General features: G+C 73.0%; 1 protein-coding gene across 1 annotated transcript; it reads left to right on the top strand.

The window, feature by feature from the left end:
- Positions 1–526: 526 nt before the first annotated feature.
- On the top strand, positions 527–25,395 carry WDR27 (WD repeat domain 27). The gene is made up of 24 exons (XM_054698166.1): positions 527–697; positions 2,204–2,345; positions 2,709–2,833; positions 4,014–4,127; positions 4,841–4,892; positions 5,443–5,513; positions 5,602–5,763; positions 6,128–6,255; positions 6,935–7,097; positions 7,882–8,000; positions 8,745–8,827; positions 9,786–9,864; positions 10,137–10,238; positions 10,448–10,593; positions 10,713–10,847; positions 11,975–12,064; positions 13,462–13,583; positions 14,006–14,139; positions 14,418–14,509; positions 15,026–15,147; positions 15,449–15,546; positions 16,256–16,358; positions 19,271–19,369; positions 25,326–25,395. The coding sequence occupies exons 1-24, from the start codon at positions 527–529 to the stop codon at positions 25,374–25,376; spliced, it is 2,703 nt and encodes a 900-aa protein (XP_054554141.1). The 3' UTR covers positions 25,377–25,395.
- The last annotated feature ends 2,448 nt before the right edge of the window (positions 25,396–27,843 follow it).

Here is a 27,843-nt window from a genome sequence, read left to right as displayed (position 1 = left end):
CCTTTGGCCTGTTTTGGTTTCTTGACACTTTAACTTTTGCCCCTGGAAGCTCAGAGAATGGTCGTGCCGTGAATTACATTAACTGAATAACTTCCGTGAGAGAGAAGCGCACTGAGGGGGTGATTCGGAGCTGCCCCGCGCCCGGGCCGGAGACCGTGGAGCCAGGAAGGCGGGGCGCAGGGCCGCCGGGCGTGGCACGTGCCTGCGATTGTCTCCGGCCTCCGCCGCGCTCTCTGCCAGCCGGGGTCCGTGGCAGTCTCGGTTTCCTGTTGTCAGGCGGTGGCCCAGGCGTCCGAGCCGGGGAGGTGCGCTGCCGTGGGAGTGCGTCTGCCCCGCGTCCTGCCGGGCCTGCCAGGCCGGCTCCGTGGCCGAGGCTCCGCTTGGGGACCTTGGCCCAGGGCTGTTCTGTTGGAAGCGGGGCGCCGTAGGCCTTGCGAGGAGCCCCGCCCCAGTCACCCCAGGAGCGGCAGGGAGGGGCCGCCTCGTCTGAGCCCCCATCCCGCCCCTCTGTGTTTTTGCTTCAAAGATGGAGGGAGCCCCGCCGGCGGCCTGCGAGGACCGGGTGCGGCAGCGCTGGGCGGCCTCCCCCGGGGTGCCCGCGCCCCATGTGCAGCTGGCCTGCGGCCCGCGCCTCTGCGCCTTCCCGCTGGCCGGGAACCAGCTCTGTGTCCGCAGCACCGGGGGCCCCGCCTGCCAGGTAAGGAGCCCGGCCGTCCGCCCCGCCGCCCCGCGCCCGCCGGAGCCAGCCCCAGCTCGGGGGTGGGGGGGGGGCGGGAGCGAATCACGTGTTCCTTTCAGCTCAGGTTCTGGAGAACGACGTTTCGGGAATCTGTTTTTTCTTCTTTTTTTCTGCCTGTTTGCTCCCCACTGTCCCCGGCGAGTCCTCTCGCCCCCGCCCCTCTGGCCTCACCCCCGTTTCTCTGTGCCACAAAACAAGTAAGTAAATAAATAAAATAAAATTTTTTCACCACTAAAGACATGAGCAGGAAAAGTTGGTACTTTTCTGGATTCTCCGGTAAATCACCTGCAGGAGCCCGGGTCTCGCCCGCGGTGCTCGGCGCTGCCCGTCGTCGGCGCTGCCTTCCGCTTCTCGGTCCCACGGGGCTGTCCAGGCCTCCTCACCCCCCGGCCGCTGCTCCCGCAGTCAGTCAGGCCGGGTGCGCCTCACTCGCCGGCGCTGCTGCCTGCGGGCGCTCGGCCGGTCCCGGGGGCGGCGCGGCCCTGGGCACCGCGGGGCTCGCGGCCTGCATTTCTCCCGGGCTGAGCGCAGGCCTCGTGCCCCGGGTTCCTCGCGGGTGGCGCGGGCTCAGGGCTTCGCCTCCTGCCCGCTCCCGGCTCAGCCCCGCGGCCCAGCGGGTGTCCGCCTGTCGCAGCCCAGCCTGGAGAAACCCAACCGTCCTGTTTTGAAGACAAGCAGATGCGCCTCGTGGGGTGACGGCGCCCCGCCCCGTGGAGTGCCTGGGCAGCGCGAGTGGCTCAGCTGGGCCCAGCCCTGACGTCCAGCGGGGCCTGCTGGGGGCCTTCCCTGCGTCTTCTCTCCTTGGCCTTCTGTCTTTCTCACGCTCTGGCGACGCGTGTCTGGCCACAGTCTCCCCGGGCCGTTCGGGGCAGGCGCCTGGCCAGCCGGGCTCGCTGCCCCTCTGGAAGATGCCCCATGTCGCTGCCCGCTGCCCACCTCGGCCCCGATCTCCCTTCTCCTGCCACACGCCCGGCCGGAGCCCACGCCCCGCGTCCCCGCTCCTGCCAGGCCTGCGGCTCCTCCCCCACACCACCTCTCCTGCTGCCCCGTCCCCTGGGTGGTCCACCGGCCTGCCCCTCCACCTCCCACCTGCGCTGGCCTCGGGTGCCTGAGGTGCTGCTGCCTCCCTGTGGTCGCCCCACCCCACCCCATCCTGCGCCCCGGTGCTGCTGAGATGCCATCGCGGCCCACGGCCCCTGGTCCTTTTCCCGCTGGCCCTGGACCCCAGGGCGGCCAGCCGCAGGCCAGCACCTCGCCCTCTCCGGTCGCTGGACGCCCAGCACAGCGGCCCCCGCCAGCAGGGAGACCCCGTGTCCCAGGGTGCCCGGCGCGGCTGTGGGCACTGACGGCCGCCAGGGGGAGGCCTCGCAGCACAGCAGGGCGAGGCACATGGACTGGCCCACGCGGGCACAGCTGCTGCCCCTCAGCGCCGCCTGACAGCTGCCGTGCCGGCTTGGTTTTCAGCCTCTGATCCTGAGCGGCCACCACCAGCCCGTCACCGCCCTGGCCTTCGGGAACGTGGCCACCCCGCCGCTCCTCTGCTCCGCCTCCCGGGACCGGGTGCTGACGTGGGACCTGGACGGCTGCCGGGAGCAGGCGCGGCAAGGTGCGGTGGGCCACGTCCGCGGGCGGGCAGCGGCCGCTCGGCCCACGGGGCAGGGTTCTGGGCCCGTCCTGACCCGCTAACCTGGAGCTGGGGCTGCGGGAGCCGTGCGTGTGTGTGTGTGTGTGTGTGTGTGTGTGTGTGTCCTGGGGGTCGCGCCGAGGCTCGGACGTGCCCACGGCCCCTTGCAGGCCCGGAGGAGGGTGGCACCCGCGGTCTGTCCGCCCCAGCACAGGCCGCCTCCCACGGCCAAACGTCGGGGGTTGAGAGCCCTGCAGCGCTCACCCGGGGGGTGGCTGGGCAGTGTCTCCTGACCCCACTCCTGCCCGGCCGGGCGGACGGCCGCTGACGGCCGCCACTTCACAGGGCTGGCTCCGCAGGGGACAGTCCAGGGCTCGCTTGTGGGACACGTGCGCTTCCTGAGCTGCAGCCCTGACGACCGTGCCCTTGCCGTGTGCACAGGGGCCCGGGTGCTCGTGCTGGACCTGCGGGTGAGTGGACACTGCGGCCGGGGGCCGGGGGAGCGCTGCACGGAGGGGCGCTGTGGGGGGAGGAGCTTTCCGGCTGAGGCGAGGGCCGGGGCCAGGCGGCTGTCGGGAGCGGTCAGTGGCGCTGTGCCTCCTGGGGACGGAGGCGGGCGCGTGTGGTGTGGCCTGGGCCTGGTGTCACCGGCCCTCTGGTGTCGACTCACGCCTGACAGCTGCATCCAGTCGAGTTTGCCAGAGGACTGAGGGCCGGGGTCACGCTCCCTGCGCCTTTCTCGCGTGGGGCTTGAAGGCTGTTGGGTGAAGGCGACACGGGCGCCCTCCGGGCCTCAGGCCGGGCACTGTCCTCCGGGGCCTGGGCCCCAAGGGCCTGGGACCAGCTGGGCAGGACCCCGGGGGCAGCACCCCAGTGGGTGGCGGGGTGGGGGGTGGGGCCGCAGGGCGTGGGTGGGTGGAGGTGGCCGTGGCCGCGGACCTGGGCCCTGTCCCGTGTTGCGCCGGCAGCACCCTCGGGTGAGGACGCGGGCGTGCAGCAGCCCACAGTGCAGGACGCTGCTGAGCCAGCGCGGCCCTGGCCTGTGCCGGGGACGGACACCAGAACTGCTCTGCCAGCTGCGGTCTCAGGGCCCGAGTCCCCTCCAGGCCCTTCTCCGCGGATGACTCGGCGTCGAGACGGAAATCAGCCCCAGCCCCGGCCGTGGTTCAGTCTTATCAAGGCGTCCCCTGATCAGCTGCTGCGGCCCCTTGTCTTCCATTGGGCAATGCCCCCTCCCCCCCCTGGCCACACCTGGTGAGGCCCACCTTCCTGGGCGCCCCGGCTTTCGGCTCCTGATCGATTTTGAAAAGCACCTGCAGGGTGGGCGCCTGTGACTGGCCGGGCAGTTCTGAGCCTGCGCAGGAACGCAGAGCACAGGGGGCAGAAACGGTGGTCGGGCAGGCTGGTTAGGGTCAGCAGACCACACGGGGTCCAGGCAGCAGAGGCCAGGAAGCGGGGCAGCAGTTGGGGGGAGGGACTCTGGGCTCTGCTGAGCCCTGCAGGTGCCTGGACTGCCCAGGCCGCCGGACCTCTGGACTTAGCTTGAGGCGTCCGAGGGGCCCAGCCTGGGCTCATGCTGACGGGCCGCGGTGCTGGGTCTGCCGCGTCAGCCAGAACACATGGTCACTGGCGCCGTCCCGGATCCCCTAGGGGCAGTCGGCACCGCTGGAGCTGGAGGGCCACCTGGGCCCAGTGACCGCAGCTGAGTTCTGTCCTTGGCAGGCCGGTGTGGTCATCTCAGTGTCTGAGGACAGGACCTTCAAGGTGAGGGCGCTGGGTCCTAGCCTGGCACAGGGGTCGGCCCAGGCCCCTGCTGGCCTGTGGGGTCAGCGGTGGGCACAGCAAGTGTCCATCTAGGCCCGAAGGCACTGACTAATGTCCCGGTTGCCCTGGGGCCCAGAGCAGAAGAACCGTGTCCAGTACCAGAGGGTTGGGTCAGAGCAACATCGGGCTGAAGGAGAAAATCAATTAAAATGCAACTCGCTCTGCCCCCGGCCCCAGTGGCCAGTGCGATGGCGGGTCCTGCGGGCGAGGGGTGTGGGCGGGAGCAGGGAGGACGGCGGCGGCCTCACCCACGTCCACAGACGTGGCAACAGGTCCCTTGTGGTGCAGACGCCCCGGCCGACTGCTGGTGGCTGCTGTCGGCCCCTGTCCCCGCCCTGGGCCCATCCCCCCCCTCCGAGCCCCAGGCCCCCCAGTGGCCCCGGGTGGCCCCGGCCCCCCGCCCTGCCCCGCCCCAGAGCCTAGCGCCCCGCTGAGCCCGCTTTGCCCATCATGGGTGCCCCCCGGCTGTGGGGTCGCACCCTGGTGGCCTGCAATACCCCTTGCCGGTTCTTTCCACACGACCCTCGTCCTGCACCGGCGTCCCCAGCCTGTGGCTGTCGGCGGCGAGCACCACTGGCCCCCCTAGGGCTCCCTAGGGGCTCCCGCTGCCAGGCTGGGCCGGGCCCCTCCTCTGAGGCCGCTGTCGCCCGCAGGTGTGGGACCTCGGCGCGGGGGCGCTGCTGTACAGCTCCCCGGTGCTCACGGGTGAGTGGGCGTCACGAAGCTCGGCTTTGCTGCCCCGGCGCGCCGGGTCAGGGGCGGCTCAGGCCTGCGGAGTGGGCGGCGCTAAGGGGGGCTGCCCCACAGGGTCCCCCCAACGGGCGGTGTGGGTGACGGGAAGGGGAGTGCCCGGGCCCAGGCCGCCCGGTGAGGCCGCCCAGCCCGAGCCCAAGGCGGAGCAGTCCGGGGAGGCTGCTCCGGGCCGGCTGGGCCTCCGCGGGCGCTGGGGGACGGGGCGCCGGCCTGGGTAAGCGCACAATGGGCCGTGGCCGATGCTGTGCCCCCAAGACCCCCTACGCCCCCCATCTTCCGCTGTCGGCTCCTCAAGGCTGGGCTCAGCGCCCCAGCTGGGCAGCGCGGCCCGTGAAGTTGCGGTTCCGAGCAGGAGGCGGCCCGCGGCTGCCCCTCTGGGCCCGGGTCGCCCCGAGCACGGCTGGGTCCCGGCGGGGAGCGGGGTCAGGGCCCCCAAGTCGCGCCCCCACGGCTCTGCGGCGGCACCCCCAGGGCGGGGCTGAGGCTGGACGCGCCCCCGCAGCACACCCCCTGCTGAGCGCCCTGGCCGACGCGGGGTCCGAGCAGCTGGTCGTGGGCAGCACCGAGGGCCAGGTGAGCGCGTCCCTCCAGCCTGCGGGGGGGGGCCTCCCTGCGGCCTCCTCCCGGCCCCCCCTGAGGCCTGCCGGTGCGCTCTGCCCAGCTCTGGGTCTTCAGCCTGGCGGAGGGAAGGCGCTACCGCCGCGTGGCGCGCGTGGACCTGCCCACGGAGCGCACGCGGTTCCTTGCCAGGAGCGCGCTGGCCAGGCCGGGCCCTGCTGGCCCGGCGACCCCGCCCCCGCGGCTGCCCGGGGCCACCCCCGAGGTGAGGTGGGGTGGGCGGCCGGCGCGGTGGGGCTTGGGGGGGTGGGGGCGCACCCGTGCTCCCCGCGGCTTGGCCTTGGGGTGATCAGCGGCGGGGCTTGGGGTGCTGAGCAGGCAGGCCTCGACCCATCACAGCCCCGGCCCCCGGCCGCCCCTCCCCAGAGGCCCTCCCAGACTGGGCCCTGGCAGCTTGCCCTCCCCTGCCGGGACCCTCCTGCAGGCCATGCAGCCCGCTCCGGCCCGCCCCCGGCTGGGAGCTTTGCCTTCAGCTGGTTTGTTTTCCTAAGGGCGGCTCAAGCTCCTGCTCGTCAGGCGGGTCAGGAGCCGCCCTTCCAGGGCCTGGTTTTCCCCCGGGCCCCTGGCAGTCCTCGCCCCTGGCGCTGGAGTGGACCCTCCCGGGAGACAGCGAGACCCTTTGGCCGGGGCCCCCTCATCCCGAGGCGCTGGCAGGGGCGCAGCGAAGCCTGACCCGGGCGGTCCCGGAGTTCTCCTGGTGACGCAGGGTCCCCCAGCATCCGCCCTCCATGGTTGTCACCGGACTGGGCGGATCATTTCAACGTTGCTTCTCAGACTATGGACGATTCTGTTCCCTGGCAGGGGGTCGGTGTCCCTCTGCAGCCCCGCCGGAGAAGGGGGGGGCGCGTGGAGGCCACGTATCCGGTGCTGAGCCTGGCACCCTTCATGCCACCTCCACCCAGGTAGGCCCCCAGGTGCACCCCCAGGTGGGCCCCCACAGGTGTGCTTCCCACCAGGTGCAGCACCCCCTTACTCCCCCCAGGTGGCCCCCACAGGTGCAGTGCCCCCACCCTCCAGGTGGGCCACCCAGGTGTGCTGCGGCCAGGTGAGCCCACCGCGCGGCGCCCAGTCTCCCGGCAGGTTCTTTTCCCAGGACGCCTCAGATGCTCTGGGTCCCTGCTGTGTTTGACGCCAGCCTGCGCAGGGCGAGGGGGGCCAGTTGCCCTCACATCTATTAATCAAGGAAACAAGATCATCTCAATCCCCGCTCCCCCAGCCTGGGCAGCTCTTGGCGACCCGAGGGCCAGAGGGGCCACGCGGCCACGTCGGGGGGAGGGAGGGACCCCGCGGGCGTCGGGCAGGCGGGAGGCCGCAGTCCCAGCGCACGGGCCCCTGTGCCTGTCTTGGGGTGCGGCCAGCGGCTCCCCCCCACGCAGCCCTTCCTGGAGCGCCAGCTGCGCGTGGGTCGGCAGCGCCACGGCCGTGTTCCTGCTCAACCTGGCGAACTTCGAGCTGGAGGCGGTCCTCCCTTACACGGGTGAGGGTTTGCGGGCGGCGCCTTCGCTGCCGGCCGGGGGGCCGCTGTGTGTGTGTGGGGGGGTCAGTTTGAGGGCGGACACCCCTGGCCAGGAGCCGCTGGGCCCCAGGACACTGTCCCAGCTGCCTGACCCCGGGGGGCTTCCCAGGGCCGCTGGCCTCCCGGCCTGTCTGCCTCTGGTCCCGCACGCTCGGGTCCCCTGTGCTGCTGGGACGGCCGGCGCCCGCCGTGTCCTCTACCCACGGCGTGTGGGGCGCTCGGGCGCGCCCTGCCCGGACACCCTCGCCAGGCCTGGTTTCCTGCTCCTGCTTCTGTCCTCCCAAGGCTGGAGGTGCTGGCCACCCCTGCCAGGAAGGAGGGGCTCCCTCCACCCCCCCGCTGACCTGGGAAGCTGGGCGGACCTTTCTCAGCTGCTGCCCTCCGCCACCCCTCCCCTGCCCCTTGCTGGCCGGCTGGTCCCCGCTGGCCGGGGTGGAAGCCTGCGCCTCCCCCATGAGGGCCAGGCGGGCGACAGTGGGTGTGTGGTGGGCGCCCGGGCATGTGGCGGGCGCCGCCGTGAGTGCCCTGACCCTGGCGCTGGCCTCTGCCGAAAACGCAGACTCCAGGGGCCTCGGCATCCCAGTCGCCGGATCGTGTGCCGTGACCGGCGAGGGCAGGCCTGGCGAGGTAGTCCCGGCCCGGCCCTGCGCGGCGGCCGCGGCGGGAGGAGAGCGGCGGGGGGCTGGGGTGGAGGGTGGTGGGCGAGCGGCTGCCCTCCCCCCGCTCCCCCCCACCCGCCCCGCTTTGCCCCCACCTACGCCCCCCCCCCAGCCCCGCTGCCTGCCCGCCCACCCACGCCCCCTCCAGGCCCTCTGCCTGCTCAGTGGTCTGCTCGGGCCCGACGTGCGCCTGCTCGAGGTCCGCCTGGCGGCTGCGGGGGCCCACCCGAGAGCCGGCGCGCCGGGGCCGCTGTGTGTGCTGGCGAGGTACGGCCTCCGGGGCGGGCGCAGGGCTGGGGCCTCGGGGTGCTGCTGAGCCAAGAAGTAGAGTCAGACTTGGGGAGGGAGTCGCCGGCCCCGGCGCAGGAAGGCGCGGCTGCCCCGAGCCGGGCGTGGTCGGTGTGGGGTGGTCCGTCGTGGGCCGGCGCGGCCTGCGCACCCCACCCCTGCCCGCGGTGGAATAAACTCTGAGGTGTTGGGGTGGGAGGGGACCCGGCCCCCAAACCTGCCGCCCTCGGGGCCCTGCGCCCGCCGGGGACAGGCGGCTCTGGGGCTGCGTCGGCAGCGGGGACGCCGGAGGAGGCGAGAGAGAGCGGGGTCGGGGGAGTGTCCGCGACCCCCAGAGTCGCCGTCCCCTGCGGCCGGGCGGGTCGGCCCCGGGCAGGACGCCGAGGCCCCACAGCCGCCCGGCCTGAGGCCCCTGCTGGGGACCCCCGACGGGGCAGGGCGGGCGGGCCCGGGGGCCGGCGCGGAATCCAACCCCAGGCACGGCCAAGGCCGCCCTTGCCAGCCTCCCCTCGGGCTCTCGCCGCGTCCGTCTCTGCCGCGCGTCCCTTCCGGGCCCCTCGTCCCCCGCGCAGGCCCAGGGCCCAGAGGCCCGCGCGGCTGCTCCTGCCGCCTCCCGCTCCCGCCGCCTCCCCCCGCTGCCGGCTCCCCTCCTTGGGGCAGGGACCCGCGGGACGGCGTCTGCGGCGGCCCCGGCCCTCACGGCCGTCTCTGCGTCTGTTCCAGCTCGGCTGTGCCCGCCACCTCCCCGCTGTATTCCGGAACAGCCCGGGGGCGGAGGCCCCAGCCGGCCGGCCGGAAGCCCCCAGGTGGGTCCAAGTGTGCTGGGCGCCTGGCCCCGGGGGCTGGGGGCTCTGGCCAGTGTGGGCAGCGGGCCGTGGCGGGGTCGCTAGCTGTTCGGGCAGGTGGATAAGGGGGTCCCGGAGCCTCGCTGGGTTTTCCAGGCCTTGATGCGCTCGGGGCGGGCACAGGGGTGAGCGGGGGGCGGGGGGCAGGCGAGGGTGTCTTTGTTCTTCCCCTGGGCGCTACCCCGCGTGACCCCGCGTGACCCCATATCCTGCCTCTTCTGCCCGCTCGTCCTCCCGTCGCTGCCCGTCCAGCCGCCTGCAGGCCAGGCGTGCCCGCGCCACCTCGGGGTCCGCTGTCGGGCCGGCGCCCCGGCGTCCACACCTTCAAGGCCGCAGGGACGGCCACGGAGGCCCGGTCAGCCCCACTGGCCCTGCCCGCTCACGGGGCCCCACGCCTCTCTGGGGTGGGCCGCGGCTTTGCTCGCGTGGCGCGTCGTTCCCCAGCATCTGAGAACGCGGGCGGCTCCGGCGGCTCCTGGCGCGCGCTCAGCAGCTGCTCCTCATGCAAATGTCCGCGGCGCCGCCGGCCGCAGGTCACTGAGGGCCGGGCCGGCCTCCGCCTCCGGCAGAGCTCGGGGCCTGGCTGCCTTTGAGAAAGGATTCTCAGCCGCGCTCAGGCATCCGGCGCTTTGCCCTGTGCGCTCCCGCGCCGGCGAGGCCGCCCCCCGGCCCGCCCGCCGCCCCCCAGGGCTCCCTCCCGTGGCTTACTCGAAGCAGCGTCCGTCCTCTGAGCCTCAGCCACACTGTCCTGTAGGTTCGCTGGTGGGAGGGGCTGGGTCCCTGCAGCGAGGCCGGGCACCGGGGGCAGCCCCAGCGGCAGGCGGCCCTGGCATGGGGCCCACGTTCTCCAGTGGGTTTTTCTGTGCTTCGGCCAAGGGGCCCCGCCCCGTCCATTACCTTCTGTCACCGCTTTTCGCAGCCGTCTGGAGGGGTGTGCAGGACCAGCCGCTGGTCTTCCACAGCCAGGTCCGCTCCTCGGGGTATGCGGCGGCCCCCCCGTGAGTACTGGCTGGTGGGGGCAGCAGCGGGGCGGGGGCGGGAGCAGCGGGGCCCTCTGCTCGGCCTTGGCTCTGCCGACCTCAGGAAGGGCCCTGGGTTGAGGGCCGTGGGGGCGGCCGTGCGGCTCAGCCCCGAGGGCCCTTCAGGGCGGTACTGGGTGGTGCAGAGGGTCAGGACGGGGGCTGGTGAATGGGGGGCGGGGCCCCGAGAGCTGGTCCTTCTGGAGCCCGTGTCCCACCCGCGTGGCCTGGCCTCCTCCTGGGGCCCGCAGGGCAGCGCTGTTCACGCCCAGGACCAACCCCAGGAGCGGAGGCGCGGGGCCCCCCAGGCCCAGGGGCAGTCGCCCGCGGAGCACTGCGCGTCTGGATGTGAGGTGGGTCGCCGGGCCTCCAGGTGCGCGCAGGCGTGTGGGCGGTTGTGCACAGGTGCGTGCCCAGGGGTGCACGTTGCTCAGCCACTCTGGTTCAGCCCACACTCTCAGCACAGCCATGGGGCCGCCTGCGTGGGGCTCGCTCAGCCTGGGTGTTGGGGGAGCCGCCCTGCATCTGCGCGGAGGTGGGGCCCACACGCCGCCCGGCCCAGCTTCCCGGTGCTGTCCGGGAGCCTGCAGGGCGGTCGTCTCCCCATCGAGGCTCACGGTGTGCAGCCCGAGGGGCGGGGCGGGCAGCGGCTCCCTCGGGCGGCGTGCACGGCCATCGGGTCGCGGGAACGAGCACGTTTGCCGCTGGGTGACGTCCCGGCCGCACCGGGCCCTCGGTCTGTGGTGGTCCTTGGCTCAGGGAGTGCCCGATGGGCGCAGGAGGCGAGACCCCCCTACGCCTGCCGTCTCGCCCCCCGCCTCATTTAGCAGCCTCCGCGTTCACTCTCTCTGGTCTTCCTCGAAGCCCAGACTGGCCTCCGGACAGCGGCCTGCCCACCAGGCTCCGCCAGCAGCGCCCCGCCGCAAGCAGCCGCGCAGCCGTGTGCTGCGTCCAGTACTCAGGTACTGCCGGCCCCGCCGGGTCCGCTTCTTGGCCGTCCCGTAGCTGGACCCGAAGGCACAGGCACCTGAGGTCATGTGCCCCGCGGGGGTCTGGTCCGGGGGCGGCCGGCCCCTGTGGCCGTGGCTAGGGTGTCCGGAGGGTCACCCGCCAGGCCTGTGGCCGTCTCCAGCGCAGGCCTGGCAGCAAGCGGGGGGACCCGGGTCCTGGGCCTGGTGCCGTCCTCCTGGGTCCCCGCGTGCACGGCAGGGTGTCCGGCCCATCCGCAGGCCCCTCTGCGGCCCCCGAGCGCCGTCTGGGGAGGCTTCCCGGCCCCTCGGCCCCCACTCCACCAGGTGTTCTGTGGGTCCCGGGGCCATCCCTGCCAAATCCCGCTGTTCGTGTAACTGTAGCCAAACGAGGTCTTGAATAATTTGGGGAAATCCGTGTTGTGGGGAGATCGGGGTGGGGCCGAGAGCCCCGGGTTCTGCCGAACCCCCTGCTGAGAAGAACCCCGGGGGCTGCCCAGGGAGGAGTCGGGGCTCCTGCTGGAGCCCGTCTTCAAGGCTCCCTGGCAGGCAGTGGTTTGGGCCGGTCAGCACCAGGGCTGGTCGTGGGCACCGCCTTGGACACAGCACAGGCCTGGCTCTGCTGTCCTGTTCAGGGTCAGAGTGGTCCGTCTGGGCCGGCCCCATAGCGACCTGTTTGGCCCCCACACCTGCCTGCTGGGTGCAGGGGCGCAGGGGAGGGCACGGGGGAGGGGGTGGGGGCCTGCCAGTGCGGGGGGCTGGCGGGGGTGGGGGGGTTGGCGGGGGTCGGGGGGGCCCGCAGGGGCATGGGGATAGGGGGCGCCGACCTGCAGGCAGCGAGGGCTTCCCAGCGAGCCTGCCAAGCTGCGGGGGCTCGTGTGCCGAGCGCGGCGGTGCCGGCGGGCCTGGCTCCATGCCCCGTGGGCCGCCTGCCGGGGAGGACACCCAGGGCTGGGCCCCCGGTGGCAGCTCCTGGCCCCAGGCCCCGTGGGTGCAGCCGGGGCTCTGGGCCCTGGGGGCCGGCGGGCGGGGAGCAGATTCTCACCCCAGGCAGGTGTCCTGTTAGGTACGAGTTGTGTGTTTCACCTGCTGGTTTTGTGAGAGCCGCTCTGTCCACGCAGGAGACGGCCAGCGGCTGGCCTGCGGCCTGGCGAGCCACCTGGCCCTGGTCTTCAGGGCCGACCTCACGGGGACGCCCGCTGCGTGTTCCGGTAGGAGCCGTGTCCGGGGCTCATGGGCGAGGGCGTCCCGGCGGTTGTGGCCGGCTGTTCGGCTCCCCAGGCCGGCGGGTGGGACCAGGGTAGGCGGGTGGGGGCAGCGGGCACGGGCAGCGCTGAGGGCCGGGCTCTGGGGAGCGGCGCCTGCACATGGAGGCCAGGGCTGGAGGGGGCCGTGTCCGGGGCCAGTGTCCCGAGACCCCAGGCCCCCCACTGCAGGGGACCCCGGGCTGCCGGCCTCAGGCTTCGGCTCAGTAGGTATTTACCAACAAACGCAGGACACACCAGGGTCCTTCACCCGCTTTGTGCTTGTGTGAGCCGGAGGGGGCACACGGGAGGGGGGTCCACCCGGCTGGAGGGTGACCCCGGCTTTCTGCAGGGGCCGTGGTTTCTGTCCTGGGTGACGCCTAGTTAGCGGAGCCGGGCCCGGCCCCCCGCAGCGCCCGCTCCCGGCCTCGCCCTGAAGCCGGCGCTGCTTCTGTGTGGGGAGCTCCGTCGGCCTCGCCCACTGGGCACGCAGCTCACCCTCACCCTCCCAGCACTGGGCACCCCACCTGGGAGCCGGCAGTGAAGTGGGGCTCCTTGCTGGCTCGGCCTGTGCCGCTGAGCACGTGTCCTTGGCCGTGTGGACACCAGAGGGCGGCAGAGCCCCACCCAGGCGCCTGGGGGCCTCCCCCGTGGGGCCTGAGAAGGGGGCCCTGCCTGGCTTCCTGCGGGTCCAGTGTTCTGAGCGCCCCACACTGGCTCCCCTGCCCCCCACGCCAGGCCTCAGTGCGGGTCTCCAGGCCCTGAGCCCCGGCCCAGCTCAGTGTGAGGGCCGAGCGGGCTCCCGTCCCCAGAGGCACTGGCCGCTGGACAGACACGTGGGCGAGTCCCTCACCCGCCTCGGCAGGCACAGCCCCGCGCCCCGCTGTCCCGGCCCCTCATGGGCCTCCTCAGGGCTCACCCCTGAGTTCCAGGGGTCAGCCTGCGTTCCAGGCCCAGCCCGAGCCCCAGGGCCCAGAGCGACTGCTCGTCGCTGGGAGGGCTGGTCAGTGACAACCCCCAGCGTCCACGTGTCCCTGCGCCAGAGGCCCCCAGCATCCCCGAGCCCCCAGTGTCCCCGTCCCAGCCCACTGAGGCGCAGCCTGCACACCCCCGCGGGGCCGTGTCTAAAGCTGCCAGTACTCGGAGAGCTTGTCCGTCGCGCACAGGAACCCCCGGAGTCTGTGCGGGGACGTCGCTGGGTTTTCCTGCCTCTCCTTCGTGCTGAGGGGACGCGGGTCTCCACGTGCGCACCCCGGGCTCCACGCCACACCGACCTGCGGGGGGGGGGGCGCCTTCCCTAGACGAAGCCCAGGGCCCCGCGCAGAGCCCGCCCGGGACACCCCCCACGCCCCCGCCGTCCCCAGGTCACGATGGGGCCGTGAGCGGCCTGAGCTGGAGCCACGACGGCAGGTGGCTGCTGTCCACCTCCCGCGACAGGACGCTGCGGCTGTGGTCGGCGCGCAGGACGGAGCTCGCCTTGGTCCTGGTAAGGCCGCGTGTCCACGGCCCCGCTGTGCCCGCGGAGGGCCAGGTGGTCTTGGGGGCAGTCAGGGCCGGGGGCGGTTGGGGCCGGGGCTGGGCCCGGGAGGTCAGGGCCGAGCCCCCGCCGGGGGCTGTGCGGGGCGAGGTCAGAGCGGGCGTCCCGGGGGAGCCTCCACACTGGGAGTTTGATCCACCCCCGCGCCCCCGTGGATGCTCCTCGCAGCCTTTGGTTTTCTTTCATTTTTAAGTTTTCCAACAACCAGGACTCAGAGTTTGCATCCGGGTCAGATCCGCACTGTCCGAGAGACGGGAGGGGTGGCGGACGTGGGGGGCCGCTCTCTGGCTGGCGCACAGCGTGTCCACACCCCGAGTGGACACACGCCCTGGGCATGGGCGAGGCCGACCGTGTCTCTCTGGCGGCCCCAGGGTGAAGGCTTGTTCCCCGCGCCCCCGGGGGCTGCCCAGTTCTACTACATGGACGCCTTCATCCTGCTGTCCTCCGGCCCCGAGCTCCAGCTCCTCCAGCACCGCGTGGAGCCCGGCAAGGGCGAGCTGAGGCGGTACGTGGCCGGCAGGCCGAGCGCGGCTCCTCTCTCTGGGCTGCTGCGAGCTGAGGCTGGGGCTGTGGCCACCGGTGGGCGTCGCCCCCTGACCCGAGGGTCGTCGGGGACATGTGGCCCTACTTTCTGCGGGGGGAGCTGGCATCTCTGAGGGGGTCCGGTGAGCCACTCTTGCCATCAGACGGGGTCTCCTCGTGGTGTGGACACTTCTGGCGTCCGGTCCTTCAACACTGGCCACACTGGCCGCGGGCCAGACGCCAGGCCTGTTGTGTCCTCAGGCACAAGCAGAGGAGCCGCTGCCGGCGCGTGTTCCGGCTCCCGCTGTCGGCCGAGATCACCAGCCTGGCGGCCGTCAACGACTTCTACTCCCGTATCCTTCCTCGCGCGCCCCTCGGGCCCCAGAGCGGCCCCGCTGGTCACCGCGGTCGGGCGCCCTGCGCGGGGGGCGGAGCAGGCCGGACCCCAGCCTCGCGCCGACGCTCCCTCCCAGCCGGAAGGCCTTGGGCGCCTCTTCCCGGGAGCGAATCTTTCAGGGCCAGGAGGCGCCTCCGTAAACTTGTGCTTTAGTCAAAGCTCTCGTGACCACCGAAGGGCTCGTAGAAGTGCCCAAAGAGCTGACGCGAGGAGCTGGGAGGTGCCAGCCTGTTCTGGGGTGGGGTCTGCCGGCGCTCCCCAGGCTGAGCCTCCTTAGGCCGCAGCTCGTGGGCTGTCCTCTCCCCGCTGCCCGCCCGCCCCTGACCTGGGCATTCCCGCCTCGAGCCTTCTCACCTGCATGAGGAGCTCCTGGCCTCCCCCAAATCTGCGCCGCCTGTGGGCTGGGGCGGGGCGGGGCGTCTCCCGCTGCGGTGTGGACAGGGAACGCTGTCCTCTCCCTAACGAGCCCCAGACGTGGTGCTGACCGCCGGCAGGAACAGGACCCTGGAGGTGGTGGACCTGGCCGCGGGCCGCAGCGCCGCGGTCATCGCCGAGGCCCACTCGCGGCCGGTGCACCAGATCTGTCAGAACCGGGTGAGTGTCCGCCGGGGAGGCCGGGCCAGCGAGCCCGCCCGCCGGCCGCCCAGTCCAGGGTGACCTTGCGTCGGCCCCCCTGGGAGGCCGAGTCTGGACGGCGACCGCAGACGCCCCGTGTCGCGCGAGGGCTGGTGTCGTGCCTGCGCCTCTGGTGACTTCCTGGGCCTGTTGTCGGCGGGCTGGGGGGCATCGGGGCGGGGGGCGGCAGCCTCTGCCGGGGCTCGCCCCGCGGGAGCTGGGCCTGTCTGCGGGGCGAAGCCTCCCCGAGAGCCAGCACGGCCCGCTCCGCCGCCCCCAGGGCTCGGCCTTCACCAGCCAGCAGGCCCAGGCCTACAACCTCTTCGCCACGGCCGCCGTGGGGGACGCGGTGCGGCTGTGGGACCTGAGGACCCTGAGGTAGGCCCCCCGCCGCCGGCGCCCGCGGGGCCAAGCGAGGACACCACGTGTCCCAGGGTCAGGGGGCCGGGGGGCTGGGGCTGGGGGCCGGGCCAGGGGGGGCAGGTGAGGGTCGGCCCGGGGGTGACGGGTGCTGCCCCCCGCGAGGGGACGCGGCACCCCAGGTGGACTGGCCAGGGGCCCCAGTGGGGACCCGCAGCTCTGCAAGGAGGCCCGGGTGGGCCGGGCGTGGCCTGAGATGCACCCCGGCCCCACAGGCCCCACCCTCTTGGCCCCGCCCCTCCAGGCCCCGCCCCACCACTCCAGGCCCCGCCCACCCACCCCGGCCCCGCCCCGCCCGCCCCGCCGGGTCCGCCCCCTGGGCCCGCCCACCCCGGCCCCGGCCCCGGCCCCGCCCCGCCCGCCCCGCCCGGCCCACCCCGCCGGGTCCACCCCTGGGCCCCGCCCGCCCGCCCCGCCCGCCCCGCCGGGTCCGCCCCCTGGGCCCGCCCACCCTGGCCCCGCCCGCCCGCCCCGCCGGGTCCGCCCCCTGGGCCCGCCCACCCCGGCCCCGGCCCCGCCCACCCCGCCGGGTCCGCCCCTGGCCCCGCCCCGGGCCTGCGCCGAGCCGGGCGGGCGTCCTGGACGCGCTGCCCCTTTCTCGGAACCGGGCCGCGGGCCGGGCCGGCCCCTGCGTGGGCCGCGTCCTCCCTCCGCCGCGTGTGCGCAGGTGCGAGCGCCGCTTCGAGGCCCCCCCGAGCCGCGGCCGCCCGTGCGGACTCGCCTTCAGCCCCTGCGGACGCTACGTGGCCTGCGGCGCGGAGGACGGACACGTGGGTGCGGGGGGACACGCGGGCGCGGGGGGACACGCGGGTGCGGGGGGGACACGCGGGTGCCGGGGGGGACACGCGGGCGCGGGGGGACACGCGGGCGCGGGGGGGACACGTGGGTGCGGGGGGTAGGGGGGACACGCGGGGCGTGGAGGATGGACACGCGGGTGCGGGGGGACACGCGGGCGCGGGGGGGGGACACGCGGGCGCGGGGGGGACACGTGGGTGCGGGGGGACACGCGGGGCGTGGAGGATGGACACGCGGGTGCGGGGGGACACGCAGGCGCGGGGGGGACACGCGGGCGCGGGGGAACATGCGGGCGCGGGGGGACACGCGGGCGCGGGGGGGGACGCGCGCGGGGGGGACACGTGGGTGCGGGGGGACACGCGGGCGCGGGGGGGTGGACACGCGGGACGGGGCGCACGGGCGCGCGGGGTCAGGTGCGGGCCTGGCCGGACCCGCCAGGTCTCTCCAGCCGGGCGGCGGCCGAGCGCTCTTGGAGCCGGGTCCAGGCTGAGGCACAGCCTCCCTGGCGGTCAGGGCCTCGGGCAGGGCTTGTCCGGCGGTGCCTCGGGGCCGCGGGAGGACGGGCCGGCCCTCGCTGTCGCTGAGGAAGCCGCGAGGGGCAGGGCCACCTCCCGCGCTCGCCTCGCCGGGCTGGGCCACGCGGCTGCAGGCCGGGTCCTCCTCGGCCCCAGGCACCTGCCGCCGGGCGCGCCCCGTGTCCCGCCCCATGTCCCGCCCTGTGTCCCGCCCGCGTGTCCCGCCCCGTGTCCCGCCCCATGTCCCGCCCTGTGTCCCGCCCGCGTGTCCCGCCCCGTGTCCTGCCCCGTGTCCTCCCGAGGCCGCGTGGCCCCCGACGTCTTCCCCAGGCCCGGGGCATCGCCCTCTCGTCCTTACCTCCCGCATCCGGGGACCCCGGGCAGAGAGGGGGGCACGGGGCGGGGGAAGGAATGGGGGGGCCTGGCCCCGGAGGGGTCGCGGCCCAGTCTCTGTCGGCCGGGGGTCCCTGGAACAGACACGAAGGAACTTCTGGGGACTCAAGGACACCCCTGCGTGCGTCGCTGAGCCCCGTACTTGGCGGGCAGCTCCCCTTGCTCCCACCCAGCCCAGCCTGCTGAGGTGGCTTCGAGCTGGAGCCCGGCCTGTGGCCGCGTCGTGGCGTCTCTGCGGAAAGCAGATGCCAGCCCGGGACGGGGCGCCTGGGGGCCTGGGCAGACAGGGACTCTGTGCCGGCTCAGGGCAAGGTGCGGCCATAGACTCGGGGGGCACAGACTCGGGGGTCACAGACTCGGGGGCACAGACTTGGTGGGGGGCACAGACTCGGGGGGCACAGACTCGGCGGGGGGCACAGACTCGGGGGCACAGACTCAGTGGGGCGCACAGACTCCACGCGGGCAGCTGACAGCCCTCGCAGCGGCTTCGGGATGGAGAGGGTCAGGCCGTGCCACCGCCCGCTGCGCGCCCCCGGGTACCCGCTGCTGTTGCTTTTCTGCCTGGTGAGGAGACAGGGGCTCCCGCAGCCGGACCCTGCGCCCCCCTCCCGAGGGTGTGAGTCCAGGAGACGCCCGCCCGGGGGCCGGGAGGTGACTGCTCGCAGCGGAGGGGTGAGGAGGATGGGGTCCCCCCCCGGGCGGTCGCTGGGCCCCCCTGCTACTGCCCTGCAGGAGGGGCCGCGAGACCCTGGCGTGGTCGGGCGGGCAGCGCGGGTCTCCTCCCGCCGCTTCCTCGGGTGACCTCCTGCGCCGGGAGGTGTTGGCGCCCCAGGTGGCCACGGGGAGGCGCCCCAGGCCCTGGGACCCCCGCCACGAGGGGCTGCGGGGTGGGGCTGCCTCGGCCTTCCTGGGCCGCGGCCTGGCCGTCCCCGCCGTGTCTTGACGCCTCAGTTTCACGCGGCTTCGTCCTTCGCGGTCCCCTTTGAACAGTGTGGGGTGCGCGGCCTGCCCCCCGCTGTGGCTGGGGAGCCCGAGGGGCGCAGCCCGGCGCCCTGGGACCGGCGCTGGTCCCGGCAGCCGCCCGGGCCTCCTCGGGCGCCCCCCGTCCTCCTGCTGCGTCTTGCCGCGGGGACGGCCGACCTGCAGGCGGGCTCCGCCGGGCAGGCTCCCGTGGGCTCGGCAGCCTGAAGAGAACCTCGGCGTCCTGGGGGTCACCCCACAGCTCGGGCCACGGGCCACAGGGCCCGGCCTCGGGACGTCCTTCCCCCAGGCGCTCTCTGGCCGCTCTCGGGCTCCTCCTCGCGGCCCGCACCGCCCCCGTGTCCACCCTCGGGCCCGCCCCGCCCCCGCCCCCGCCCCCCGGAGACCAGCCTCCTCCGGAGGAGACGACGCCCGCTTTGCCTGGAGCTCGGGGCGAATCGCACGCGCGCGTGTTCTCGGTGTCTGACCCGTTCCCCGGTCCTGATCCCTGAAGACGCGCCCGCCCGCGGGCCTGCCGCAGGGCCCCTGGCGACGGGCGGCGAGAGCCTCGCGGCGTGGGCGACGGCCGAGCGGTGCCCCCAGGCTCTCCGGAGCGCGAGCCCCCGCGGCAGCGGAGGGGCGTCCCCGGCCCGGCCCGCTCGAGGCTGTCGGCGTGCCCAGCGCGGCCCTTTCCGGCCGGGAAGCCCCTTCGGGCAGCCGGACAAGGGTCCGGCCTCGGGGCCGCCGCGCACCTTGGGGCGCGCGGGCAGAGCCCTCTCCCCTGGGCCCTGGCCCGAGCCCCCTTGGGTCCCTCCTGTTCCCCGCTGGCCCCGCAGGCCTCCGGCCGCCGCGCCTGCTGCCCACCCCTGCCGTCTGCCTGCGGCCTCCGCGGCGCCGCGCCCCGGCGAGCCCTGAGCAGCCGCGGCTCCTACCGCCTCCCCCGACCAACGGCCGAGCCCGCCTGCCGGGGCTCCGGGGCCAGGCTCTGGGGACGCACACCCGCCCCCTCTGTCTTCCAGGCGTACGTGTATGAAGTGGGGTGCAGCACCTTTGCTCACAGGCTGGCGGGACACACGGACACTGTCATGGACGTGGCCTTCAGCCCCTCGGCCCCCCAGGTATGGCCCTCCTGGGGTGCCCTGGCCCCGCCCCCACCATGCAACGCCCATCAGACTCGCTGGATGAGATTTTCCGGGGTTCGTCCACCAGCCCCGTGTGCGGCCACCTGGGTCGAACCTTGGGGGGTAGAAACGTGACTGTTTGGGGGCCTGTTCTGGCTTCAGGGATGCCCGGCGCACTGCCCACGCCTCTCCAGCAGGTTGGGGCGCAGCCTGCACCCCTCCCCGTCCTCACCTGTGCTCACCTGCCGCCTGGTGGACGCGGCCTGGAGGGGCGGCGCCCCTTTCCCTGAGCTCCCTGGTCAGCCCTGGCGGCCTCCCGGGGGCGCCCAGTGTGACCGCTGCCTTCACCGGGGGCCCACGTCGGCCACTTTCTCCATCTGTGTCCTTCAGGCCTGTGGTGACTAGAGACCCTTCCAGACTCTTGCGCGCGCATCTCGGCTGGGGGTCGTGATCCAATTTACAGCCTCTCCTCCTGTGTCCGAGGCCGAGGGCCACTGGGGATCTCCCGGGGTCCTGTTTCAGCCTGGACGTCCCCTTGAGACATGGAGCTGCTCAGCGAGGCCTCGGGAGCAGGGAGCTGTGGGGACCCCGTAGCAGCCGCACTCCCGGGTGTGTCCGAGGGCCTTCGGGAGGGAAGAGCCGGCGACTGACTGGGCGGGGCGGCCATTCCCCTGCTGGCCTCCAGCCGGCCTTGTCCTTCGAGACCCACCTGTCCGTCTCCGGGGCGTGTGGTCCCCCCAGCTCTGGCCTCTGTGTCCAGTGCCCCCGGTTGTGCTGAGTCCACTTAATGTGCCCGAGCCCTGGGCCCCAGCGGCTAGCCCTGTGCTCAGCTCCGCCGGTCAGGGGCAGGTCACTGCTCAGGATTCCTGGTTTCCTTAATCAGTGGCAAAAAGGACGTGTTTCCTCCGTCCACCCGACACGGGGTCACATCGGTGGACACGCCCGCGGAGGAAACCCTGGAGCTCCAGCTCTCAGAGGCGACCGGCTGGGCCAAGGGCAGCTGTGGGGTGGCCGCCGGGGAGCCGCCCTCCAAGTTAGGTCTATTGGGGGAGCAAGAACAGATCCAGGTCCGCGGGCCCCACAGAGCAGGGGGGCAGGAGCACCCACCGGGGGGCGGGGCCGGAGTCCACCCTGGAGGTGCAGAGTGGGCGCGGGCTTGGAGCCAGGGAGGGAGCGGGCGTGGCGGGCCGTCCGCGGTGGGCAGCAGCTGCCACCTGCCCTCCCGGGGACCCCTGTGAGCCGCTCTCTGCGCCCTCACTGTCCCGGGCTTATTTCCAGAAGTGTGATCGCTGAGTCAGAATCCTCACTCAGCCCGTTTTTGGTAAATGCCAGCTTTTTTCCGACAAAAGCGGAGCCCGTGCGCGGGGTTGGGCGCGGCCGGGCCTGGCCTGCGCGCTGGCCCTGTCCTGGGACTCCCGCCGGGCCGGGCTGAGCCGGAGGGAGCCGGGTCTCGGTGCCTGGGGTGCTGGTGGTGGATCGTCTATTAACGCCCTGAATCGGGCATTTGTTGGGGCTCCTCGCTTTCCCTTCAGCGGCAGCCCCTCCCCGTGTCGGTCCCGCCGCCGCGTGTGGCTTCTACAGGGTGGTCCTGAGACCCGCTTCTGTCACAGACGTAGGCGAGTCCCCAGGAGTGTCCCCAGCGTCATCCACGTTTGCCAATGCTGCCCCTCGCCTCGCCGGCGCCCGGGGATGCGCATTTTACTTAAAATGTCTCCGTGGGCCGTGCACGCGCGTGGCGTTAGGTGTGGCGTTGCTGCCGCCAGGGCCAGGCCCAGCGTCCCGTCCCACCAGGACGGACGCCTCCCCGCAGACGTCTTCCCCTGGGGCGTCTCCCTGACTTCTGCCCGGCGCTGGGCTCTCGCTCGGCCTCCGCCGGGGTGCTCCGTGGGTTCCATGGCTCGAGCCACGCGCATCTTTCGTGGACTGACTCCTGGGTGCTTTGCTCTTTGGGGGGCCGGTCACTCGAATGGCCTTCCTGATTGCAAGCACCTGCTGGTGCCAGGTGGCAGCTGCCGCGCCCTCCGGCCTGGCCGAGCGGGTCGCCAGCTGGCGGTCCTCTGCGTGCAGTCCTGGGCTCAGTGCGCAGGTCACCCCACAGCAAGTAGCTTGATCTCCTTGCGGCCCGAGGCGCCCTGTCTCGTCTGTTACCGCGGCAGGAACCCCAGGCCCACGCGGTCCAGACAGCACGAGCCGCCCCTTGAGCCCGGGGAGCGCCCGCTGTGCCATCAGGGCGTCCGTCAGCCGCGGGTTCTCTGCCGTGTCTGGCCGTGGAAGCGGGGTGCACTGTGGTCTCGGGCGGCGCCGCCGTCCCCTTAGCTTCTCCGTACCCCTTGTTGTCCGGGCCGCGTGGCCGAGCGCCGTCCTGGCCACCCCTTCGCGTTTCATCTGCCTTTTGTGGCTTCAGGTCTTACATTCGGGTTTTTACTCCATTTTGGGCAAATTTGATTTTCTTCCTCCGGCGGGAGATGTTTTTCACCGTGACGCCCCCGGTGGTCTCGGGACGAGGGTGGTGTCGGCCTCACCGGGTGCGCTCGGCGGCACCTCGCCAGGTGCGCTCTGCTTTCCCAGCCCCGGGGACCCCGCCGTCCCTCGGGGGGCTCTCGCGGCTTCAGGTCCTTTCTCAGAATCCATCTGGTCGGGTTTTCTGTCCTCCGCCTGCTGTGGGGTGTTGTCCGTGTCCGAGTCTGCCCATTTCTTCCGACTGTCCAGTCCGTGGCCCGCAGTGCTGTCCCCCTGCGCGTCCGTGCGGTGCTGCTGCGGCTTCTCCTTCACGTCTCGTTTTGTTTTCCCTCCTCGTCGAGAGCCTGCTTCAGGCTTGTGTGTTCTGTTCATGTTTTTAAAATACTGGCTTATTGATTTTTAAATTTTATTTCTTCTCTAATAATTACTCCTCCGCTTGGGCTGACTCTCAGCTGCTTCCCCTCCTTCTGGCTCCCTTTGGGGCCGCCTGGGACTTGTGCTCGCTGGTCACTTCTTTCCCGGGCGTGTGGCCGGTGCTGCTCTCAGCTGCCTCTGAGCTCCTCTTCCCGCTGCGCCCGAGTCCGACAACCCACGTCTCCGCTTCCGCTCACTGTCCAGCCTCCTTCATCTCCCTCCCGACTCACGGTGGTTCAGGTGCGCGTCGGGTGCTTTCCGTACATTTGCGGGGAAAACCCTTTTCTCCCGGCTGATTTCTAGCGCCAAAGAGACGCCTCGCGTGATGTCATTTTTCATACCTTTACTGAGACTTGTTTTGTCCCCAACGCGTTTGTTCTTGAGAACGTTCTGTGACCTCCCGGGCCGGCCGTGTGTTCTGCTGCCTGCGGCGGACGCCGCGTCGCTGCAGCTCGCCGCCTCCTTCCCGTCTGTCTGCTGGCCTGTCCGTCGCTGCCGACGGGGTGCTGGTGCCCCCATTATTGTGTTGCCGTCGGCGTCTCCCCGCAGGGCCCTGGGTCTGACGTGTGGACGCCGCGATGCCCGCTGTGGCTGTGTCAGGTGCACGCAGCCCTTCCCGGGCCTTTGCCTCCCGCTGTCCGTCCCGAGGGACGTCTGTTTATCCACCTGCTGCTTCCCGCGTTCAGAATTTTCCTCGACTCTGAGCACCGGTTTCCTCCCCTTGCCGTCAGCCTGTTTGTCTTCGCAGCGCGAGCGGCGCTTGGAGCCGTGGGCATTGGGTTCGGGCTTTGAAACGCTCACGCCAGCCGGCCCTGGGGGCTGCGAGTTTGCCGCTTGTGGAAAGGCCACAGTTGGCGCCCGAGGGTGTCGTCGCGGTGGGCGGTTTTCCTCGAGGCCGCTCGCTGGGTGTTCCTCGGGAGGCCGGTCTTGTTCGTGATTATTCAAAGCTTCTGTTTCTCCCTCTGGCTCCTCTTGTTTCCGAGTGCGTTTCTTCGTCCCCCCGAGCTTTGGCGCCGCCCTTTGATGAGCTTTTGTGCGTGGCTGTGCCTTGCTCCTCGGAGTGTGCTTCCGCCTCCCGGCGTCTTCCACGCGGGCCTTCTGGATTTTCTGTCTGACCGGGAGGCTCGCCGGCCAGGTCTGTGAGGTCGAGTCCTGGAGCCTTTCTCTTCCCGAGGGCTCATCTCCTCCGAAGGTCCCCCCTCGGCGCGCGTGGGCCGGTCCCCCGTTCTGCGCCCGTGAGTCCCGAGGGCCTGGGTTTCTCTTCGGCGGCCGCCGGGACTTGAACCGCTGATGGTTCCCTTCGCCGGCAGGTGGCGCCGCGGCCCCGCGCCGTCCGCGTCCTCCCGGCGCCTGTGGCTCCCGCGGGCCCAGGCCCGCGCTGCAGTGGCTGCGGGGAGGGCGGGCGGGACGCGGGGTCAGCGCTGTCAGAGCCCCCGCGGGGTCCCGGGTGCGAGTGCGGGCCGGGCGGCGGCCGCCGGGCCGGGCGGCGCGGGTGGGTGGTCCGGGCAGCCGTGTCCTGTCTCGCCAGCCCCGCGCGCCGTCCCGGGCCCTCCCGCCCGCCTTCCCCCAGCCACCGGCGCGCGCCTGCTGCTGCTGCTGCTGCTGCCCCAGCCCGGCTCCCGGAGCCAGGCTTGCTCCCCGCGGGGCCGAGTCCCCTGCGCGTGGCCCGGCCTGCTCGTCCAGCCCCGCGGACCTGGTTCCCTGGCTCTGCGCGGCGGCGGGGCGCGGCGGGGGGGGCCGGTCCCCAGCGAAGGGACAGCGGCTCCGGGCCGCGGGGGAGCCCGGGCCTGCGGGACCGCGGCAGAGGCTGAGGCAGGAGCGCGTCTGGGGCACCGAGGCGCCCGCACCTCCGCGTCTCCTCCCTGCGCCGTCCGCTCTCCCGCGAGCTCGCCAGTGAGGAGCGGTGGCCGCGGGGGGCCGGGCAGCGGGCGCGTGGGCGCCTGGACGCGCCTGCTGCGGCCAGAGGTGCTTCTGTGCCGGCCGGGAGAGGCTCGCAGCCCGCGACGCGCGCGCTCACCGCCTCCCCGTGCAGACCGGGCCGCCGCGGGGCAGGGCCAGGGCCCAGGGACGAAGGCACCGCCGGGGGGCCCCGCGCGGCAGAGGCCGCAGCGCCTGCGCTCGGGCAGGACACCCGCGGAGACGCCGCCTCCCCCGGGACGGTCCCCAGCCGAGGCCGCGCTGACCCCTCGTGCCCAGGACGCGTCAGGCCCCGCACGGCCACTTTCCTCCGCGGGAGACATTCTGGGATTCTGTGGCAGCAGCAGGCGGAGCTTCCGCTGGGGAAACAAGTGCTTCTCCCCGGCCGGTGTCCTCCCGGCAGCGTGTGTGGGGTGTGTGTGGTGTGTGTGTGGGTGTGTGTGGTGTGTGTGGTGTGTGTGTGGGGTGTGTGTGGGGTGTGTGTGGGGTGTGTGTGTGGTGTGTGGTGTGTGTGTGGGGTGTGTGTGGGGTGTGTGTGGTGTGTGTGTGTGTGTGGTGTGTGGTGTGTGTGTGGTGTGTGTGTGTGTGTGGGGTGTGTGGTGTGTGTGTGTGGTGTGGGTGTGTGTGTGTGTGTGGGGTGTGTGTGTGTGTGGTGTGTGTGGTGTGGGTGTGTGGGGTGTGTGGGGTGTGTGGTGTGTGTGTGGTGTGTGGTGTGTGGTGTGTGTGTGGTGTGTGTGTGTGTGTGTGGGGTGTGTGTGGTGTGTGTATGGTGTGTGTGGTGTGTGTGGTGTGTGTGTGGTGTGTGTGGTGTGTGTGGTGTGTGGTGTGTGTGGTGTCTGTGGAGACTGGTGGGGGGGCCGGCAGCTTCCCCAGGGCCCCCACGCTGCCGGGCTTGGGCCTGACCCCGTGTGTCTGAGGTTCCGGCCCGTCCTCGCCTCCGGGGACCCGGGTCGCTCGCTGTCACTGGGTCCCCAGTGGCATCCAGGGTGACACGTGGCCGGGCCGGGCTGGGGGTGCCAGGGCCGGTGGGTCGGGGTCCGCGGCCGGGGAGGAGGGCCGGCCCGTGAGGACGGCTCTGAGGGCGCCCGGCCGCGGGGGAGGGTCAGGGCCGGGCGCCCTCCCCTTGGCGGGGCCGGGGCGCAGGGGCCTCTCTGTCCCGCAGCTGGTCACCGCCACCCTGGACGGGATGCTGCAGCTCTTCACCACCGAGTGACCACGGCCCCGCCCGGGCTGCTCGGCCGTCAGCGCTTTCCCGTGGACACTCTGGCGGCCGCCGCCTCGGAAGCCCCTCCACACGCACCCCTGCCCGGTCGGCCGCGGCTCAGCATGGCGAGGACTCGGCGCTTCTGGAACGTTCCTCCTCGGCCCTCGGGCTAGAGATGCAGACGGCGTGGGGTGCCAGCCCCTTGGGGCATCGGTGGCCGTGCCGCCCCTCTTTCAGGGCGCCGTCCCGCCACGCCCCTGTGGCAGGTGAGCGCCCGCTGCGGCCCCTCCCTCGCCCTTGGCCTTCGGGGACGAGAGGAGGACAGGCCAGGGCGGCCCCGCCACTCCTGCTGGCCCGGCTCCCGCCCGCCCCGGCCCTGTGCTGTCCCCCTCCCCACCCCGGCCCCGGCTGCTGGGCCCGGGCAGCCCGCTGGTGCCACGGAGGACGCCGGGCCGGACCGAGAGGCCCAGTCCCCGCGCTCGCCTGGCCCGCTCGGGGCGCCCCGGAAGTCGCTGGCCAGAGGCTCGTCTCCTGCAAAGCCGTCGTGGGCCCGGCTGGCAAGTCCCTGCTGCTCCCTGGGCGCCGCCGGCCACGTAAGCAGGCCACGCGGGCCACGCCTCGGGCTCCCGCTCTGACTCCAGCCTCGTGGGCGCCAACGGCCACGGCCCGAGGCAGTCAGCGGCGCGGGCAGCTCCTGGGCAAATAAAGTGATTCCTTGAAAGGCCGAGAGGCGGGTCGACGTCAGGGGCGTCGCTGCTGGTCCCACGCGCCGAGTGGCAGCTGCCGGTGCCGCCTCAGAGTTGGCTGCTCGCCCGCTGGGTCGCCAGTTGGGGTCGCCTCACCGGTCGGGATCCCCCGCTGGGGTCACGGGTTGGGTCAGTAGTCGGGGTCACGGGTCGGTGTCGCCCGGGGGGCCCTGGGCCGGGACTTCCCTGAGCAGCGGCTCCAAGTGTCTGGGAACCAGTTGCGATAGAGCGGAGACACCGACCCTGGCAGGGCTTGGGCCGCGGTGTTTGGCTCGACGGGGGTGTGGGGGTGTGGGGGGTGCGGGGGGGTGGCCCAGGGCCCTGGCGTTGGGGTCGGGGTCAGGGCGGCATGGGGCGCCCAGCTGGGCTCAGACGGCAGAGGCCGTGGCTTCTTTCCTGGCTCCGGCTTCTAATAAAAGCCCGGACCTTCCGGGCACAATGGCGGGTGCAGGCAGGAGCCGCGGCGCCCAGAGCACGGCCCCCCGCGCGGCTTCAGAGCTCGCCCCGCCGGCGCCGCGGGGTCCAGGCAGCAGAAACAGGCCCTGCTGCACCAAACCTTGCTCTGCCCAGGGGCGGGGGCCGGCCGCGTGGAGAAGGCCCGCTGGGGCGCCGCGCCCCACACCGCCGCCCGCGGGGTCCTGCCGCGCCCCGGGGCCGGTCTCCAGACAGAACCACGTTTCCCGGACAGACGGTGGCGGCTTTCTCCGCGGAGGCCGCCCGTGGGGCCCGTGGGGCGCGCCGGGGTCGGGGGCGCGGGGCAGAGCCCCACAGTGTTCATCTCGTGCGCGACGCGCGTGCGGTTCTGTGCACGCAAACACGAGGTCTCACTTCTTACAACTGTTTCTGCATCGCTCTTCGTGTCCGCGCGGTGCGCGCCTCGTCGCCTCGGCGCAGACCCGTGGCGTCCCCGGCACCCGCTCGCCGGGACTGTCCCTGCGGGCCTGGGCTCGCCCCGCTTTTTAAAAAAATTTTATTTATTTTTTGAATTATTTATGCACACGAGCTGGGGTGCAGGCCAGAGATGCGGCGGTGAGAGGACTCCCCAGAGACAGAGCGGGGAGCAGAACAGGCGGATCCACTGAAACCCCTGCTGAGGGGAGCAGCGGGGGACAGGCGGGGTCTGCTGCGCCTGTGGGCAGCTCCGCGGCCGGCCGGGATGGAACCCGCGCTGCAGAGGCCGCGGGCAGCTCCACGGGCTGCGCCCCCGGGGAGGCCCGGCTCACTGCTTCTTTGTGGAGGAAAGGCCGGCCTGTGACACTGTTCGGGGGTACAGGCCCCCCTCAGTGCCCCTCGGCCCACCCTCCCGCGGCCGCCCCCCCCCCGCCTCAGCTCTTCGCGCAGGTCTCGGGGCGCTCTCTGCTTTGGTTTGTGGCTTGGTTTCCTAGACCGAGCGCGGCCAGCGGGCCCCGGTGGAGATGCTGCCCCCACGCGCCCTCCACCCGCCCGCAGCCTCGGAGCTTCGCGTGGCACATCCAGGGCAGACGCCGCGGGGCTGGGCATGGGGCCGCGCGTGGCAGCAGGGGAGGACGGCGAAGGGCCCGTGGGTGGCGCGCAGGGCTGGCCGGGGCGAGGGAGCCTGGCGGCACGGAAAGGCCACCCGCAGCAGCACACGCGGCGGAGGGACGCGAGGTGCCAGGTGTCCCCGCGACGTGCTGACGGAGAACAGCGCCCCCTCCGGCCCCCCCGCGGGCGCCAGACCCGACGGGAACAGCCGCATCGTTGGCCCAGGC

Source organism: Talpa occidentalis, unplaced genomic scaffold (genome assembly GCF_014898055.3).
Source record: "Talpa occidentalis isolate TD23 unplaced genomic scaffold, MPIMG_talOcc4v2.1 talOcc4.2, whole genome shotgun sequence".
NCBI classification, from domain to species: domain Eukaryota; kingdom Metazoa; phylum Chordata; class Mammalia; order Eulipotyphla; family Talpidae; genus Talpa; species Talpa occidentalis.
Note: the sequence above shows the minus strand (reverse complement) of the source record. Positions and strands in the feature narration are given on the sequence as shown.